Below are 15,141 nucleotides of genomic sequence, written 5' to 3'. Positions count from 1 at the left end.
TATACATGCCTTATGGGCGAACTTAGCATAAGTATGCGGTCCGTAAAACTAACCCAAACACTTACTATTATAAATTATAAATAATACGTAAAAATTGTTCATTTGGGAAAAAGAAAAGCACCAGTAGAAAAGGACTGATTTGTGACAAAAGGTAAAGAGCAAAATGTCCATAATAAGAGGGATGTGTGATGTCCCTGGCTGAGTGTCAAGTACCAAAAGTGTAAGGCCTGACTCGATCTGGCTAAATAAAATATAGTACTAGTAATGGTAATAGTAGCAGCAGTGTATAATAATAATGATAAGTGGTCTTCATTAGCATGTAGCCGAAGGTTGCGCGTCCTCCTATTTACATTTACCCATGGGATGAGAATGGGACTATTCTTCCTCTTTGTTTTTATGTTAGTAAGAATATGTAACTGCTTCCATCTTTCTCAGATCTCTCTTCCCATTTCTGGATTTATTTATATCTAAGTTATCCCTTTCCTAAACAACTATACTCTACCTATTCCTAGCTCCATTTGCCAATCCCAAATTGAAGAATACAATACAACACAATAGAAAAAAGCTTCCATCCTTTTAAATCCGAGGAATTTACTGAGAAAAAAACATTCCGGTGGCTGAATCCCTATACCAAAACCGAGAAAAGCTCTTGTCTTTCTGTCTTTAAATTAAGTTTAACGATCCGGAGAGCTGGTGGATAGATCGGAAAGATCCATATTAGTATTATTGATAAATGGGCGGTTCTCAGTCGGTAGAGGTACCCTCACAGGAAGATGAAGACCAAGAAGATGAAGAAGAAAATGCGGAGCACGAGAACGACACCCCTGATGGCCGATTAGTTGGTGATGACACAGCTCTGCTCAAGAAGGTTCTTGAACAAGAGCCCGAGATGTTACCTTGCCACGCCTCCGCATCGCCTCTCTCCCCTCAGCTCTCTTCTTTCGGCACCCCTCGTTTGGGCCCTTCTATCAAGGTGTGGGATCCTTATAATGTTCTTGCCCCACCTCCCTCACTTCCCCCTCCCCCTCATTTCCACCGCACCTTCTCCTCTGATTCTGTGGATGAGGATAGGACCCTCACCGAGGTCTATTTGATTAGTAATGGAGAGTGTCATTCCAATTTAAGGCCTGATTTGATTGCCGGCCGCTGCCCCGAGGCTGCACTTACCCCTAATGGCAAGCGACAAGCAAGAGCTTTGGCTGTATTTCTCAAGTCTCAAGGGATTCGTTTCAATTCTATCTATACGTCTCCCTTGGATCGGGCACGAGCTACTGCCCTCTCTGTTTGCCAGGTATCCTTCCTTCCTACACTACTTCTGTCTTTAATGTTGATTTGATATCAATGTTGAACTTTCTTTGTCTAAACATAATGATTTTCTTAGTATTAAGCTTTGGTCTTTTGGATTTTGGTATGAAATAGACAAGATCAAATCCTTTTGCTTCCAGTATCTATTTTTGCGGGCCAGAAAAAAAAAAAATGAAGCACTCCGCCAACTAATTGATATACAATCCTATGCATTATCATCTATGTTGCTTGAATCCTCCAAGAATGCTGCTGCGCGTGTGTCGGATCCTTTAAAAATTGTGCTTTTTTTAAGGATTCTATATGTATGCGGCAGCATTTATGGAGGATTCGAGCAACATACTTTAAAAGTTGTGCTTTCTTTGAGGATTCTATATGTATGCGGCAGTATTTATGGAGGATTCGAGCAACATAGATTATTACCTGTGTGGGAAAAAGATTTCTTCATTTCTAGGTAGACGCATGTTTCCTTTTGTTACTTGTGAGGTTTCCGTCTCAAGTCTTATAGTTCTCTGATGATTGTCGTCAGAGGTATAGTGACTTCTGCCCTGAAAGAAACCATTGAATTTGTTGGCTGCTTAGGTTGAGGATTTATATGGCTAACTGTCACAGTAGTTTGGGTTTTGCAAGTTTGTGGTCTTTGAATGTCTAGCAGCCTATGACAGACTTTGGAGATGGAACTTTGTAGTACTAGTAGTTCAAACAAAGGTGACCCCAAACAAAATCTTGAAGGTAACTTTTGGTTTCAGATGTTCTAGGGATAACTGTTAGTCCAACTTTTGAAGTAATTTGGGGATAAAAGTTAGTCCAATTCCTGTAGTGTAAATAATAAGATTTGTAGTCGAGGAAAACAGATATTATTTAAATCGGGAAAGGGAAACTAATCGAATCTTTCTGGGATAGGTGTATACTATACTTTTGAAGTAATTTGGGGATAAAAGTTAGTCCAATTCCTATAGTATAAATAATAAGATTTGTAGTCGAGGAAAACACATATTATTTAAATCGGGAAAGGGAAACTAATTAAATCTTTCTGGGATAGGTAGAGTATACTGTATGATAATCCTATGTTACATTTCCACATGGTGCTTGGAAAATATCGGCCTTGTTCTTAATGTACAGTACTGCGGAAAAAAAAAAGTTGCATAATCTGCATTTGTGTAAGGCATAATTGGCTTCTCAGCAGATTTTATGTATCAAACACATTCTGGCTGTCCTGACCACTAGCAAATCCAAAGTTTACTGTTCTCAGAACAGCTGAGCCACAGTTTAGCATCACATCTCAGAATAATAAAAGGAAGCCCAACTTTGAGCAATAAGAGCTTACTTTCTCTTGTCTCTATTGTGTGTTGAAGAATTGATTTACAAATTGAGATATTTTCCAATTTTGACTGTAAGTAGAACAACTGAATTGACAAAGTTGCAGGGATTTAGAGTAACATGTTATTTGCATGCTGTGTTAAGGACTTCCAAATTTGGTAATGAATGGATCTCTGTTAATTGTGCAGGAATTAAACTTTTCAGAGGAACGTATACAATCCTCTGATGCACTACTGGAAATGAGTCAGGGGCATTGGGAGGGATGCCACCGCTCAGATATTTTTACACCTGAAACAATTAGCCTAATGGAAAAGTTCCAGCCTGATTTTTCAGCACCATCTGGAGAGTCACTGAGGCAGGTGGAATTCCGGATGGTACAATTCCTAAATGGAACTGTTATGGCATTGCCTGAAAAATTCAGATCCGATTTCTCTCCACCTGATCAGGGTGAGAACCAGGGCTTCTCAAACCGTGGTTCTCATGCACTTGTCAATTCAGTTCATGACCGAGATGGGCCGCCCTCTTTCTCGTCGTCCCATTGGGATTCGCACCACAGGAACCGACAAGGACTTTCGAGGAAGAAGTCTGGAAAGAGTAGGCTTCAGATCGTGACAACTACTGGGGATCATGAGGCTGATGATGAGATGTCACCTCGAGAACCCATTAATCCTAACTCCATCCGTGATTTAAATGTGCAAATCACTACTAATGTTTCTCAATGCATCGGTATTTTTACACATTCAATTCCGGTTAAGTGTCTTCTTACTGGCCTCCTTGGCTGTAGTGCAATGATGACAAGTAAGATATGCATAGATGATTCTTCTGTTACAGTGCTACAACATTCCTGGAAAATGGGATGGCAGATCAAGAGAATGAACGATACTGCACATCTTAGACTTCTCTAGTAAATTATTCCATTTGGCAGCTGAGAAAACTTAAAGTATTCTGGCTCGATTAAGGAATTTTTCAAAGCATTGTGTATTCTACAACTAGAGTCAGATCACGGGATGATAATTTTGATGATTCTCAATTTCTTTTGCAAAATTAATTTCCACTCCTCCAACTGCATGCCGAACTGAAGATGGAGTTGGAACCACGTCTGTGGATTATTGTTTCAATTTGTAGCATTTTTAAATTCTTGATATTGTAGGGCACTTCTAGTGTGGCTTTCTTATAATAAGCTGTTGAGTAAATCAGGCTGAGTTTGGTCCTTTGCAGCTTTTTTTTTTCTTTTTCTTCCTATTAATGATTTTTACTTACTAGCAAGTAGTAATGGCTTGGGGATCTTTTACTTATAAAGGTTAATGCTTGAGAAATTTCGAACCCCCCAAATCTGAGTAGTAATTAGGCGCCTAATACTAAGTAATACGTGGCATATCCAAACAAAATTTCAAAACACATCAGTAGTCGTCAAAACTGGGTAAACAATTTAAACAGCTCAAACCATAAGCGCATCATAGGTTCACTGGATGAATGACTAAATTGGGTTCACTCTGCTTTTCTACAAGTCGTAACGTCGCCAAGTTCTTCGACAGATACTTAGACAAATGGGATGTGTTCTCGTGGAACTCTATCATTGCCGACTTGGCTCGGAGCGGTGACTCCGTGGAAGCCCTTCGAGCTTTCTATTCCATGCGAAAGCTCTCTCTCAAACCAAACCGTTCCACCTTCCCCTGCGCCGTCAAATCATGTTCCTCCCTTTCGGACCTCACTTCCGGCAAGCAGACCCACCAACAAGCTCTCATCTTTGGCTATGACACCGACCTTTTTGTATCCTCCGCTCTCATTGATATGTACTCCAAGTGTGGTCAACTTGCTGATGCAAGAAAGCTGTTTGATCAAATTCCTCAAAAGAATGTTGTTTCTTGGACCTCCATGATAACTGGCTACGTCCAAAATGACCACCCGCAAGAAGCTCTCTTGCTTTTTAAAGAGCTCTTAGCAGGCCAAGATCAGGAACTAGTTTCTCTTGACTCGGTTGCTATGGTTTCCGTGCTCTCCGCTTGTTCTCGTGTTTCAGGGAAGACACTTACCCAAGGGCTCCATGGCTTTGTTATGAAAAGAGGATTCGATGAAGACATGGGAGTTGGCAACACATTGATTGACGCCTATGCCAAGTGCGGTGAGGTTGATTTCTCTAGGAAGATGTTCGACGTGATGCCTGACAAGGACATCATTTCGTGGAATTCTATGATTGCAGTTTACGCCCAGCACGGACTTTCAGCTCAGGCAATGGAAATTTTTCGTTCCCTGGCATGGGATAGAGAGGTTGACTACAATGCTGTCACCTTGTCAGCCGTGCTGTTGGCTTGTGCACATTCAGGAGCTCTTCAGGCTGGCAAGTGCATACATGATCAGGTACCTCCAGGACTAATCACTTTTGCAAGTGCTTCTTTCTTTCTAACTCCTTATTTTTCCTCTGTATTGATGTTTTCTAGATGTCTATTTCACTATTTAGGTTATAAAAATGAACCTAGAGGATAATATATATGTGGGCACATCCATGATTGACATGTACTGCAAATGTGGGAGATTAAGGATGGCAAGGAATGCCTTCAATAGGATGAAGGAAAAGAATGTGAAATCATGGTCTGCTTTGATTGCAGGCTATGGTATGCACGGGAGAGCCAGGGAAGCCCTTCAAGTTTTTTATGAGATGAACTCAGCTGGGGTAAAACCAAATTACATTACTTTTGTCTCTGTTCTAGCAGCTTGTAGCCATGCTGGGTTGCTGGATGAAGGTTGGTATTGGTTTAACGCCATGGAGCCTAGATTTTGTATACAACCAGGAGTGGAGCATTATGCTTGTATGGTTGATCTTCTTGGACGTGCTGGTTTCCTTGCCAAGGCATATAATTTGATAAAAGAAATGAAGGTGACGCCTGACTTTGTCATTTGGGGTTCCCTTCTAGCTGCATGCAGGATGCACAAGAATGTCGAGCTTGGGGAGGTTTCTGCTAGGAACTTGTTTGAATTAGACCCAAAAAACTGTGGGTATTATGTTTTGCTGTCGAACATATATGCTGATGCTGGAAGGTGGGAAGATGTAGACAAGATGAGGATACTTATGAAAAATCGTGGATTAAGTAAACCTCCTGGGTTCAGCCTGCTTGAACTCAAAGGCAGGGTTCATGTATTTCTGGTCGGTGATAGAGAACACCCTCAACATGACAGGATTTATGCTTATTTGGAAGAATTATCTGTAAAGCTGCAGATAGCTGGCTATGTACCTAACACGACATATGATCTTCATGATGTTGAGGAAGAAGAGAAAGGACTGACATTACGAGTTCATAGTGAGAAGCTCGCTGTTGCTTTTGGGGTTATGAATTCCGTCCCTGGCAGTACAATTCAGGTGATTAAGAATCTTAGGATTTGTGGAGACTGTCATACAACAATTAAGCTAATTGCCAAGATTGTTAATAGGGAAATCGTGGTCAGAGATGCAAAGAGATTTCACCATTTTAAGGATGGCTTATGCTCATGTGGGGACTATTGGTGATTTAAGCATTGAACAAAATTTTGTCTTCACCTACTAATTGACTTAGAGGAGTTGTCGTATGATAAGCAGTGCTGCATAATCTGACAAGATATTCGCGAAGGAATTAGTATCGAACGTTATTCCCCTGTTTTGTCGTATCTCAAGAGCAAAAGAGAGAGCGGATCCATAAGCAGAATTTGGAACTTCTCTCTGTGAATTCATCGTCTCACTCTATTCTTCATTATTCAACCTCTTTTATACACTGCAGAGAACACTGAATTATGTTTGTTTGAAACATTTGTGCTTTGCAGGTTTTTATGGCTAATCCCGTTACATCAGTTTAGGAATTCTGGCAGCATTAGCTATCTTTTTTCACCTTGAAAGCTTTTTATTAGGAGTATGTTACATGTGGGAAACAGTAAATCAGTATTTGCATTGAAGGTGGGAAACAGTAAACTTTTTGGTGATCGTTTTGATTTTGAGTATTGTATTTAAGCAAGTGATATGAAATGACAAACATTTTTCTCTATTTTGTGCAAAATATTCTTGTTGAATAGAACATTAAAATAACCAATATTTAGAGATTAAACATGTCTTTAAGAATAATTTCTAGGAAAATTGTCATACCGAATAGATAAAAACATGTCGCCTATTCCTATATTCAAGAGATTAAAAAGAAAAAAGCAGTATTGCAACCTTTTTTTCTCTCATCTTTTTTCTTTCTCTCGACCTTTATTTTCTCTTGCCTTTTGGCTACTCTAAGGAGCCGTTTGGACATGATTTGAAATTTTCATATGAAATCAATGATTTAAAATCATAATGATTTGAAAGTGAAAATTTGTTTGGACATGCAATTTGCACATAAAAGCCCCACAAATTGGGAAAACCATCAAAATTTTCCTAATTACTATACAATTTTACCAAATGAAAGAAATCATGCTTCATAACAAAATCAATACGCTACTAGAATACCTTTTTAAAGAATAGAACATCAATTTGAAACTTGCAGATCTTTTAATATTTGATATAAATGGTTTGTAAATATATCTACCAGCTTATGAATCTTTTTTACAAAATATAAACTTATGGCTCAAGTTTTACGCTTAAAAAAAATTGAAATCATAATTTGGAATTCCAAGGAGAATTTGAAATTTGAAATCATGATATGAAGTTGAAATTTTGTGTAAATTGCATAAACCAAAGCTAATTTGAAATCAAAATATAAAATCGTAATTTCATGTCGTATGACCGTTACTAAATTAGATCTAAAAAAAGGGGGAAAAAAAAGAAGAGAAAACTTCCAAGTGGTTCTGTGTAAATGTATTCTAAGGACCCGTTTGGCCATGAGAATTTTTCACTTTTTCCTGAAAATTATTTCACTTTATTTCAAAATCAATATTTGGCCATGAAAAGTTCATATACAACTTGAAGTTGTATTTGGAATTTGAAAACACCTAAAACCTCATTTTCACTTTTTTTCACTTTTAATACAATCAAACAACAAAATATTCTTTGCAAAAACTATAACTAAACACAACTCCATCTTCAACACCAATTTTAAAATTACAAATAAAGTGAAAAATATTTGATTTTCATGGCCAAACGCCTACTAAATTATGTGAGTGAGTGCTCCAATTGCATTTCCGGCTCCACTGGAATAACTGTATCGATTCTGCCAATACAACACCCCAAAGGAATATACTGCTAAGGTCCTCCGTTTAAGGCCAATTTAATTCTTTTGCATTTACCATCGTGCCCATACTTGCGTTCTTTAATTCGGTCTACTGTTTCTCATTTACGTCATTTATTTATTTATTTATTTATTAACAAATAAAACAGTGCACACCTGCATCATGCGCATTACCAATTTGCCGTGCCCAAATGTCAATTGTATTGCGCACCGACCGTGGGAAAAAAAAAGTATTTTTTGCAAACACTTCATGACTTTTCAAGCAACGAGAAATCAAAACAAATGTCCCGGCAGCGGCAAGTCACTCTATCAAATTCAAGTTAACATTGAAATACTCTTCCTGTTAGATTTGCCTATTAAACTAGTGAACCTTTATTTTCCTCGGTATTTTAAAAGGCTTTTTTGGGCGAGCTCTGGGACAAACTGTACCAAAAACGCAGTGAGACGTACTGGCGGGGCGTAAGTATCGTGAGGCGTAAGCCCAACCTTCCGGACGTTCACCTAGGTGTAAGCCCCAACGTTCTAGGCTTAAGCCCCGAGAACTTTCCAAATTCGAGCCAGAATTACTTAATAATTTCATTTTATTTTTTGAAAAAGTCACATATCCCAAAGTTAACTCAAAATTTGGCTTTAAATAAACATTTCATGTCAACAAAATTAATGAAAAAATCACTTAAATAGGTTGGGTGACTTTCTAGTTGAAATACTAATAGTTGAGTGACTTTTGGATTAAAAAATAAAGTTGAATGACTTTCTAAGTGAACTACCCTTAGCTGAGTAACTTTTGGGTTAAAAAACAAAGTTGAGTGACCATCTGAGATATTATCTATGTCATATTTGATCGATCGATACATCAGAGAGTATATATTTTGTGTCTCATCCTTTTAATTAAGAAATTCCCGAGGCAAGTGTCGTAAGGTCCGAAGCTCGACAGATGATGGGCTCGCTTCTCTGCCGTTTTATACTTAAAATACCATGTTTTTGTACATGAGATAGTTCAATACTGCGACATCCGCCTAACCCACACATTAGGTGCTACACTCTAATCATATTAAAGCCATATGGACTTTTTTTTGTGTCTCGTCGTAGTATAAATTTTATGAGTAAATTAAGGAACTTTTAATATATTTTGGCTGTAACCCATCAAATTTGTTGAGTCGCCCCTACTTTGTTACCATAAATATCATATTCATGGTACCTTCACTCCTCTTGTTTAGCAAAATGGCACAAAATCGATTGAGGCATGTGGGATTAAGGGAAAGGAGAGAGAAGAAAAAAGAAAGTTATGTTAAAAATCTTGTCTTTCTTGCCTAAATTATCCTAGTAGAATTGTAAATATTTTTATCAACTTCTCTAATTTTCTTAAATATTTCTATGTGTACCAGATGCCGGAACCCGTGCTAGCACGGACCCAATATATTTATAATTTTATCTCTATGCAATTTTAAGAATTTTTTAACATATTCTACGACGTTTCTTGAAAGTCACAAAAAAGCTTTTTTGGGAGACGGGGTTCAATAATTTGTGTTATAGTATTTCAAATTATTTGAAATGCTTTGAAAAGTTATATATTTGTGTGATAAGAATTATCTCATTACGCGTAAAATGAATAACGGATAAATATTACTATTAATGTTGGTAAAAATATTAAGAACACCAATTATATATTGGGGTAGAAAAGCAACCGTATAGCACCTTTAATAAAGCGTAGAAATCATGAATTCATAAAAATAACCTCGACGGAAGCAGGAATGTCAACGGACAACTGCCTGCTTCTAGCCGCTTATGTAGTAGTATAAATATAAATTTACTAGTAAAAGGTGGAAAGGCAAAGCATTAGGTAGTATAGAAGAGACTAGGTAGTTTGTATATAAAAAGGCAAAGCAATTGTATTCATTTTTTTTAGTGGGTAAAAAGGTGATTGGGAAAATTGTAGTAACACTAAAATGTTGGCATGATAAATGGTTCATTTGATTTGATTCGGAAAAAGTAAAAAGTAAAAATTAAAATAATGAGGCGGGGACATGGGCATAAAGGTAAATAGAGACAGTAGGGCGATTATTGGTCACTCCGTGTATATAACGCAAAGTGAATGGTTGATTGGGTAGTATAAAAGGTGGAGTCATTGGGTTGTGATTTAGGTCCAAAGAGGTATTGGGAGAGCATTTTAGGCTGTGCTGCGCCCATTCTGTCTCTCTCTCTGCATCTGCGCCGCCAATGGTGATGGAGAACTCACGCCGTCAGTCTCTTCTGCCAAGCTTCCTCTACTCACCAACATGTTCCTTCACTCCCAAAACCACCAATGTTCAGCCCTCGAGCTTCCTCATCCCCGCACCTAGCGAGCCTGGCAAGATCGAGATGTACTCTCCTCAGTTCTATGCTGCCTGCACCTTTGGTGGTATCCTCAGTTGTGGACTCACTCACATGGCTGTCACTCCTCTTGATCTCGTCAAATGTAACATGCAGGTATCACCCTTTCCCTTTACCTTTTCAGATCTGTTCCGATCCCAACTTTTTCATCGTCTCTATCTATATCCGATCTGACTTGTATACTATTGCGCATCTTCTAGATCTTCATTTTATTGGTAAAAGTCTTATTCTCTGTGTGTGGCAAAACTCGCGGATCGAGGAGGAGGAGTCATTGTTATTTTATTTAAGATTTAATTGGAAATTATTTTTTCAGATCTTAGTCTATCATGAGTGTAGTTTGAATGATTTTAAATGTGAACTGGTGATTGTTTGTCCCTGTACATGTCACAAAACTCCTTGCCGAGGCCTTTTCATTTAATTATATCTGGATTATCTTTTGACTTTAGATATATGGAAAGGGGAAGGTGTGTTGGTTGTTTCCCATGTCACCTTTCCTGATTCAACACTACTCTTACTTCCTTTTAAGCCTGAATCTTGCTACACTATCCTGCTCAGTCACCGTGTGGTATTATTGGTTGACACTCTTCTCTGTAGCATCAGCTAAAGGCTTTCAACTAGATATAGGAAAAGACATATGAAACTTGGCTCACTTTTTCTTAGATTGGTGATTAAAGCGCTTCTTTGTTATGTATTTGGATATTTGTGCTCATAATGGTGCTACTCCTTTACTGTTCTGACTCTCCTTATCAATGGGATAGTTTCTCGTTTGCTAGCTAGTGCCGCTTCCGGTGTAATTTCATTTTCCCCTTTGCTTTTTTCAACTGTGGGAGGATTGTCTTTATGTGTGAAACTATTCCCTTAGTTATCATATTGTTTCTATTACTCACGTTACATTACTCATCAAGATCTAAACTGACTGAAATTTCATAAATTTGTAGATTGACCCAGCTAAATACAAGAGCATATCATCTGGATTTGGGGTGCTGCTTAAGGAGCAAGGTGCCAGGGGATTCTTCAGGGGATGGGTTCCAACCCTTTTAGGTTACAGTGCTCAGGGTGCATGCAAGTTCGGATTCTATGAATTCTTCAAGAAGTACTACTCTGACCTTGCGGGAGCAGAAAATGCTGTAAAGTACAAGACTCTGATATACCTTGCTGGTTCTGCGTCTGCTGAAGTGATTGCAGATATTGCTCTTTGCCCATTTGAAGCTGTAAAGGTTCGTGTTCAGACACAGCCTGGTTTTGCTAGGGGATTGTCAGATGGAATGCCGAAATTTGTTAGAGCTGAAGGCACCATGGGGTATGGTATTATCGTTGTTTTGCACATTCCTTAGCCTGTACCTTACAGAATGGATTTTTATATTTTGCTATATTTTTGCAGCCTGTACAAAGGTTTGGTTCCTCTTTGGGGGCGTCAAATTCCATGTAAGTGGAACCATCTGTTTTCTATTGTTTAATATTATTATTATCTAAGAACTTGTTTATTACCTGGGCAATCTAATTATGCCAATAGGGGTTTGATGTCCATATGATTACCCGAATGAGTGAAAATTTTGATGTTTGCTAGAATTCATTAAACTTATGGTTGTTTAGTTGGACCTGTCTTAAAAAAATAGAACCCCTCCAAATGCAGGACCTCACATCGCTACCCCCAAAAAAAGATCGTGCTGGTTTGGAATAGATATTTGAGCAAAATAACCTTTTCCTTTCTCTATTAAATGGAACAAATAGAGATATTATTTTCTACATCTCTGTTTATTAAATTGGGACATTGCCTTACTTAGAATTGCAAAAGTTTCTGTAATTAGGATCTGTTAGGCCCCGGAAGGCCTGGGAATGGAAAATTCCTAGATAAGGGCTTTTGTTTGGATGCAGCAGTAAATTAATTGTCATATCTGTTGAAAATTAGTTGCCTCTTTCTTGTTGTGGTAATGGCTTCCTTTTGGTTAGAAATCTACCCCTGTGATGTAAAGTAATACAGATTAAGGGCTGGTAGGCCCATTTCATGATGTTTTCTGCTATTGGTAAGGTATTAGAGGGTGGTCCCTTTTTGGTTAAAGTATAGTGGTCCTAGTAATTTACCTAAAGCTTTCCTTCTTCATTCGGTCTTTCATATACTTTTTTCTCTCCTTCTACTTGCACGGCCCAAATACAAGTATAATCCTGGGATGTTGCAGAGCCTGAATTATGAGGCGTTTATTATTACACCACTGTGTATTTGTTTTATTAGTGCATATCTGGTTGTGCTATTGTTCTTCTAATGTGACCTTGTTTGAGTTACTATTTATTGGACACTAAGGAATAAACTCCTTAAATTGCAGATACTATGATGAAGTTTGCGTCCTTTGAGACTATTGTGGAGTTGATCTACAAGCATGCAGTCCCAAAGCCTAAAAATGAGTGCAGCAAACCTACGCAACTTGGTATTAGCTTTGCTGGTGGGTATATAGCTGGTGTCTTCTGTGCTATTGTATCCCATCCTGCTGACAATCTTGTCTCATTCCTCAACAATGCCAAGGGTGCAACTGTTGGTGATGTAAGCATTTAGTAGTTTATGTCGTTTGTTGGACCATCTCTTTCTCTTCCCCTTCAATTTTCTTAAATGTCCTCAAGTCATTAATCCGCCATGTGACACTCCCTATTTCTTTCTGATAAAAAAAAACTATTTCCTCAGGCCGTGAAGAAGATGGGAGTATTGGGTCTCTTTACCCGTGGGCTCCCTCTACGTATTGTCATGATTGGAACTCTTACTGGTGCTCAATGGGGAATCTATGATGCTTTCAAGGTTTTTGTTGGGCTGTAAGTGTCTTCTTCTAACACACAGCTGAACATTCTAAACCTTTACGCCTTTTCCGTATCTGTCTACTTTGAGTAACTTAATAGATATGTTTGGTTTATTTTTTCTGATGCCATTTCAGGCCAACAACTGGTGGAGCTCCTCCTGTAGCACCTGCTGACTCCGAAGTTGCAAAGGTGTAGGATTGAGTACAAACTAATTCTTTGCCAAGCCTAGAAGTAGTAGTAAGAGAAGACTTCTCCAGATGAAACAATAAACATAGATTGCCCATGTTTCTTTAGTGCTCTTTCATAGTAAGCTGGAGAGTATTCTTACACAACAATCTTTAATTTTATATTTCTCTGATTTTGAGATTTTGGAGAGGGGAAGTCCCCCTAAAACTTAAGCATTGCGGATGTTTTTTTTGCTTAGAATAGATACAAAATCAATTTGATGCTCAGTGTTTCCCTTTTGAGCATGGGAATAACAAGCATATTTGGGGCTATATATTTGCTTTGTTCATTTTCACTTTCCCAATGTACCAAAAATTGTTTTTGTTTTTAAAAAAAACTTTCCTGAGCTACAGCTGCTGAATGATGACTCTTTTATTGCTGTTTTCTGATTTTGGTTTTCTAAATCCTTCTGTTTCTGGAGCTAGTTTTGTGAGGCCACTGCAGCGATCCATCTCTGTTTGTGGGTTTCGCACCTGATAAATGGATCCGTAGGTACTTGGTCATTTCTTGTGCTATTCCTGTGTTCCCAGTCTCTGAATATCAGAAGTTCGCGTTTCTAGTAGCATCTAGATGCAGCAAAAGGAAAAGGTAAATTATTATGATCAATAAAATTGATTTAATAATAAAAAAAGACGAATAACCTCTGGACCCAAGAAGGTGTGTCATGTCAACTGCCCAAGGTTGCATACTTGCATCTAGGAAAGTCAAACATACAAGACCGGGAACTGGCCAAGAAAACAATGGTACTTCTCATAAGGTATTGTTGGCGGCTTCATTTTGCGAGGAATGAAGGAAGATCAACTACCGAATCTAAGATGGACACACCAAATGGAGTGCCTTCCATGTTGAAATAAAAGACTGGACAATGCGACTCTCAACACAATCTTCTAAAAGAGTGCGGTGTAGTTACATATCTTTAGAATTACTGTTGGTCGGAATCTATCAAGAGTTTTAGTGATTTGGCAATCCAAGGTACAGAAGAGCGGGCATTAGTTAGAGCTTAGAAGCAGTAGAAAGAAGCTCAAAGAATTAACGTTAGCTGCGCATGGAACATCATGTGCTGATCAAGTTACATTAGTTGGTTAGCATCAATCAGTAAGCACCAAAAGTTGGCTTGAAAAACCATTAACAGGCTTCAGGTTAGCTGTTAATAAGTTGAGCTTGTGATGAGGTAGGCGGTTTTATATAAATTCGACTAGGTTAGTCATGGGGTTATTTCATCTTTCCAAAAGTTTAGGCTAAATCGTTATACCGTACTGTTCTCCCACTCTTTAGACTCGAAGGACGGCGAACCTCAAGGGTCAGCAACCTCCTCTGCGGATAACTGAAATAGTTATTAAAGTAAAATATCGGGAGAATTGACTGGAAGTTTTTTGATAAAATTATTATCTTATATGGATGAGGTACAAAGTTCAATCGGCACTTAATTTTTCCTACCTTAATTTTTCCTACCACTTCTTACCTTGAGCCAAACAAAACAAAAATGAGGGAAAACTATGAAAACTCCTCTTAGACTGAGAAAAGAGGAAGTGACAATCTACAAGACAGTCTTATAGAGCTGTAAAGCAGCAATTGTAACGAAATAATTGCTAAACACCTCTGCCTTTCCTTTAAAACGTTCATCAGACAAAGCAAACATCAAAACATTTTAGTAGGGATTATGCTAAGAGTAGAGCATGATTTCTACACATGACAAATCAAACAAAGCTTGACGACAAGATCATAAGCCCGAACTATGCACCTTCTTATTTCATATTTTTCCATTTCTAAAGTCTCCAGCTTATTACATTTACGGCGGTAAAGAGTTTTTGACCCCAACTTCACTACAGAAGCCATCAACCAAAGAAAGTACAAAACAACCAAAGAAGTCTCAGCCCGCCCTTACAGAAAAACAAAAAACAGAAACCTTAACTTACTAGTAAAGTTCCTTGTGCTAGTAACTGGAGTATCCGCTTTTTACTTCAAAACA

The 15,141-nt window shown here is 38.2% G+C and overlaps 3 protein-coding genes across 3 annotated transcripts; all 3 read left to right on the top strand.

Moving 5' to 3' along the window:
- The first annotated feature begins 194 nt into the window (after nt 1-194).
- Nucleotides 195-3,833, top strand: LOC132047355 (uncharacterized). The gene is made up of 2 exons (XM_059438384.1): nt 195-1,291; nt 2,811-3,833. Exons 1-2 carry the CDS (start codon nt 734-736, stop codon nt 3,525-3,527), a joined length of 1,275 nt encoding a protein of 424 aa, XP_059294367.1. The 5' UTR covers nt 195-733; the 3' UTR covers nt 3,528-3,833.
- Nucleotides 3,834-3,953: 120 nt separating this feature from the next.
- LOC132047354 (pentatricopeptide repeat-containing protein At3g26782, mitochondrial) lies at nt 3,954-6,630 on the top strand. The gene is made up of 2 exons (XM_059438382.1): nt 3,954-4,980; nt 5,081-6,630. Exons 1-2 carry the CDS (start codon nt 4,096-4,098, stop codon nt 6,122-6,124), a joined length of 1,929 nt encoding a protein of 642 aa, XP_059294365.1. The 5' UTR covers nt 3,954-4,095; the 3' UTR covers nt 6,125-6,630.
- A 3,353-nt stretch (nt 6,631-9,983) lies between these two features.
- LOC132047356 (mitochondrial phosphate carrier protein 3, mitochondrial) lies at nt 9,984-13,461 on the top strand. The gene is made up of 6 exons (XM_059438385.1): nt 9,984-10,259; nt 11,102-11,463; nt 11,545-11,588; nt 12,485-12,699; nt 12,838-12,962; nt 13,082-13,461. Exons 1-6 carry the CDS (start codon nt 10,011-10,013, stop codon nt 13,140-13,142), a joined length of 1,056 nt encoding a protein of 351 aa, XP_059294368.1. The 5' UTR covers nt 9,984-10,010; the 3' UTR covers nt 13,143-13,461.
- Nucleotides 13,462-15,141: the final 1,680 nt, after the last annotated feature.

Source organism: Lycium ferocissimum, chromosome 2, assembly GCF_029784015.1.
Source record: "Lycium ferocissimum isolate CSIRO_LF1 chromosome 2, AGI_CSIRO_Lferr_CH_V1, whole genome shotgun sequence".
Classification (NCBI taxonomy): domain Eukaryota; kingdom Viridiplantae; phylum Streptophyta; class Magnoliopsida; order Solanales; family Solanaceae; genus Lycium; species Lycium ferocissimum.
The sequence above is the reverse complement of the archived record's forward strand: the minus strand, read 5'-3'. Positions and strand labels throughout refer to the sequence as shown.

Excerpts from the sequence above, each read along its gene's own strand:
- LOC132047355 (XM_059438384.1), top strand. The coding sequence starts at position 734 with ATGGGCGGTTCTCAGTCGGTAGAGGTACCCTCACAGGAAGATGAAGAC. Across the intron at positions 1,292-2,810 it reads CTGCCCTCTCTGTTTGCCAG|GAATTAAACTTTTCAGAGGA; the intron begins GTATCCTTCCTT and ends TTAATTGTGCAG.
- LOC132047354 (XM_059438382.1), top strand. The coding sequence starts at position 4,096 with ATGACTAAATTGGGTTCACTCTGCTTTTCTACAAGTCGTAACGTCGCC. Across the intron at positions 4,981-5,080 it reads GCAAGTGCATACATGATCAG|GTTATAAAAATGAACCTAGA; the intron begins GTACCTCCAGGA and ends TTCACTATTTAG.
- LOC132047356 (XM_059438385.1), top strand. The coding sequence starts at position 10,011 with ATGGTGATGGAGAACTCACGCCGTCAGTCTCTTCTGCCAAGCTTCCTC. Across the intron at positions 11,464-11,544 it reads AGAGCTGAAGGCACCATGGG|CCTGTACAAAGGTTTGGTTC; the intron begins GTATGGTATTAT and ends ATATTTTTGCAG. Across the intron at positions 11,589-12,484 it reads TTGGGGGCGTCAAATTCCAT|ATACTATGATGAAGTTTGCG; the intron begins GTAAGTGGAACC and ends CTTAAATTGCAG.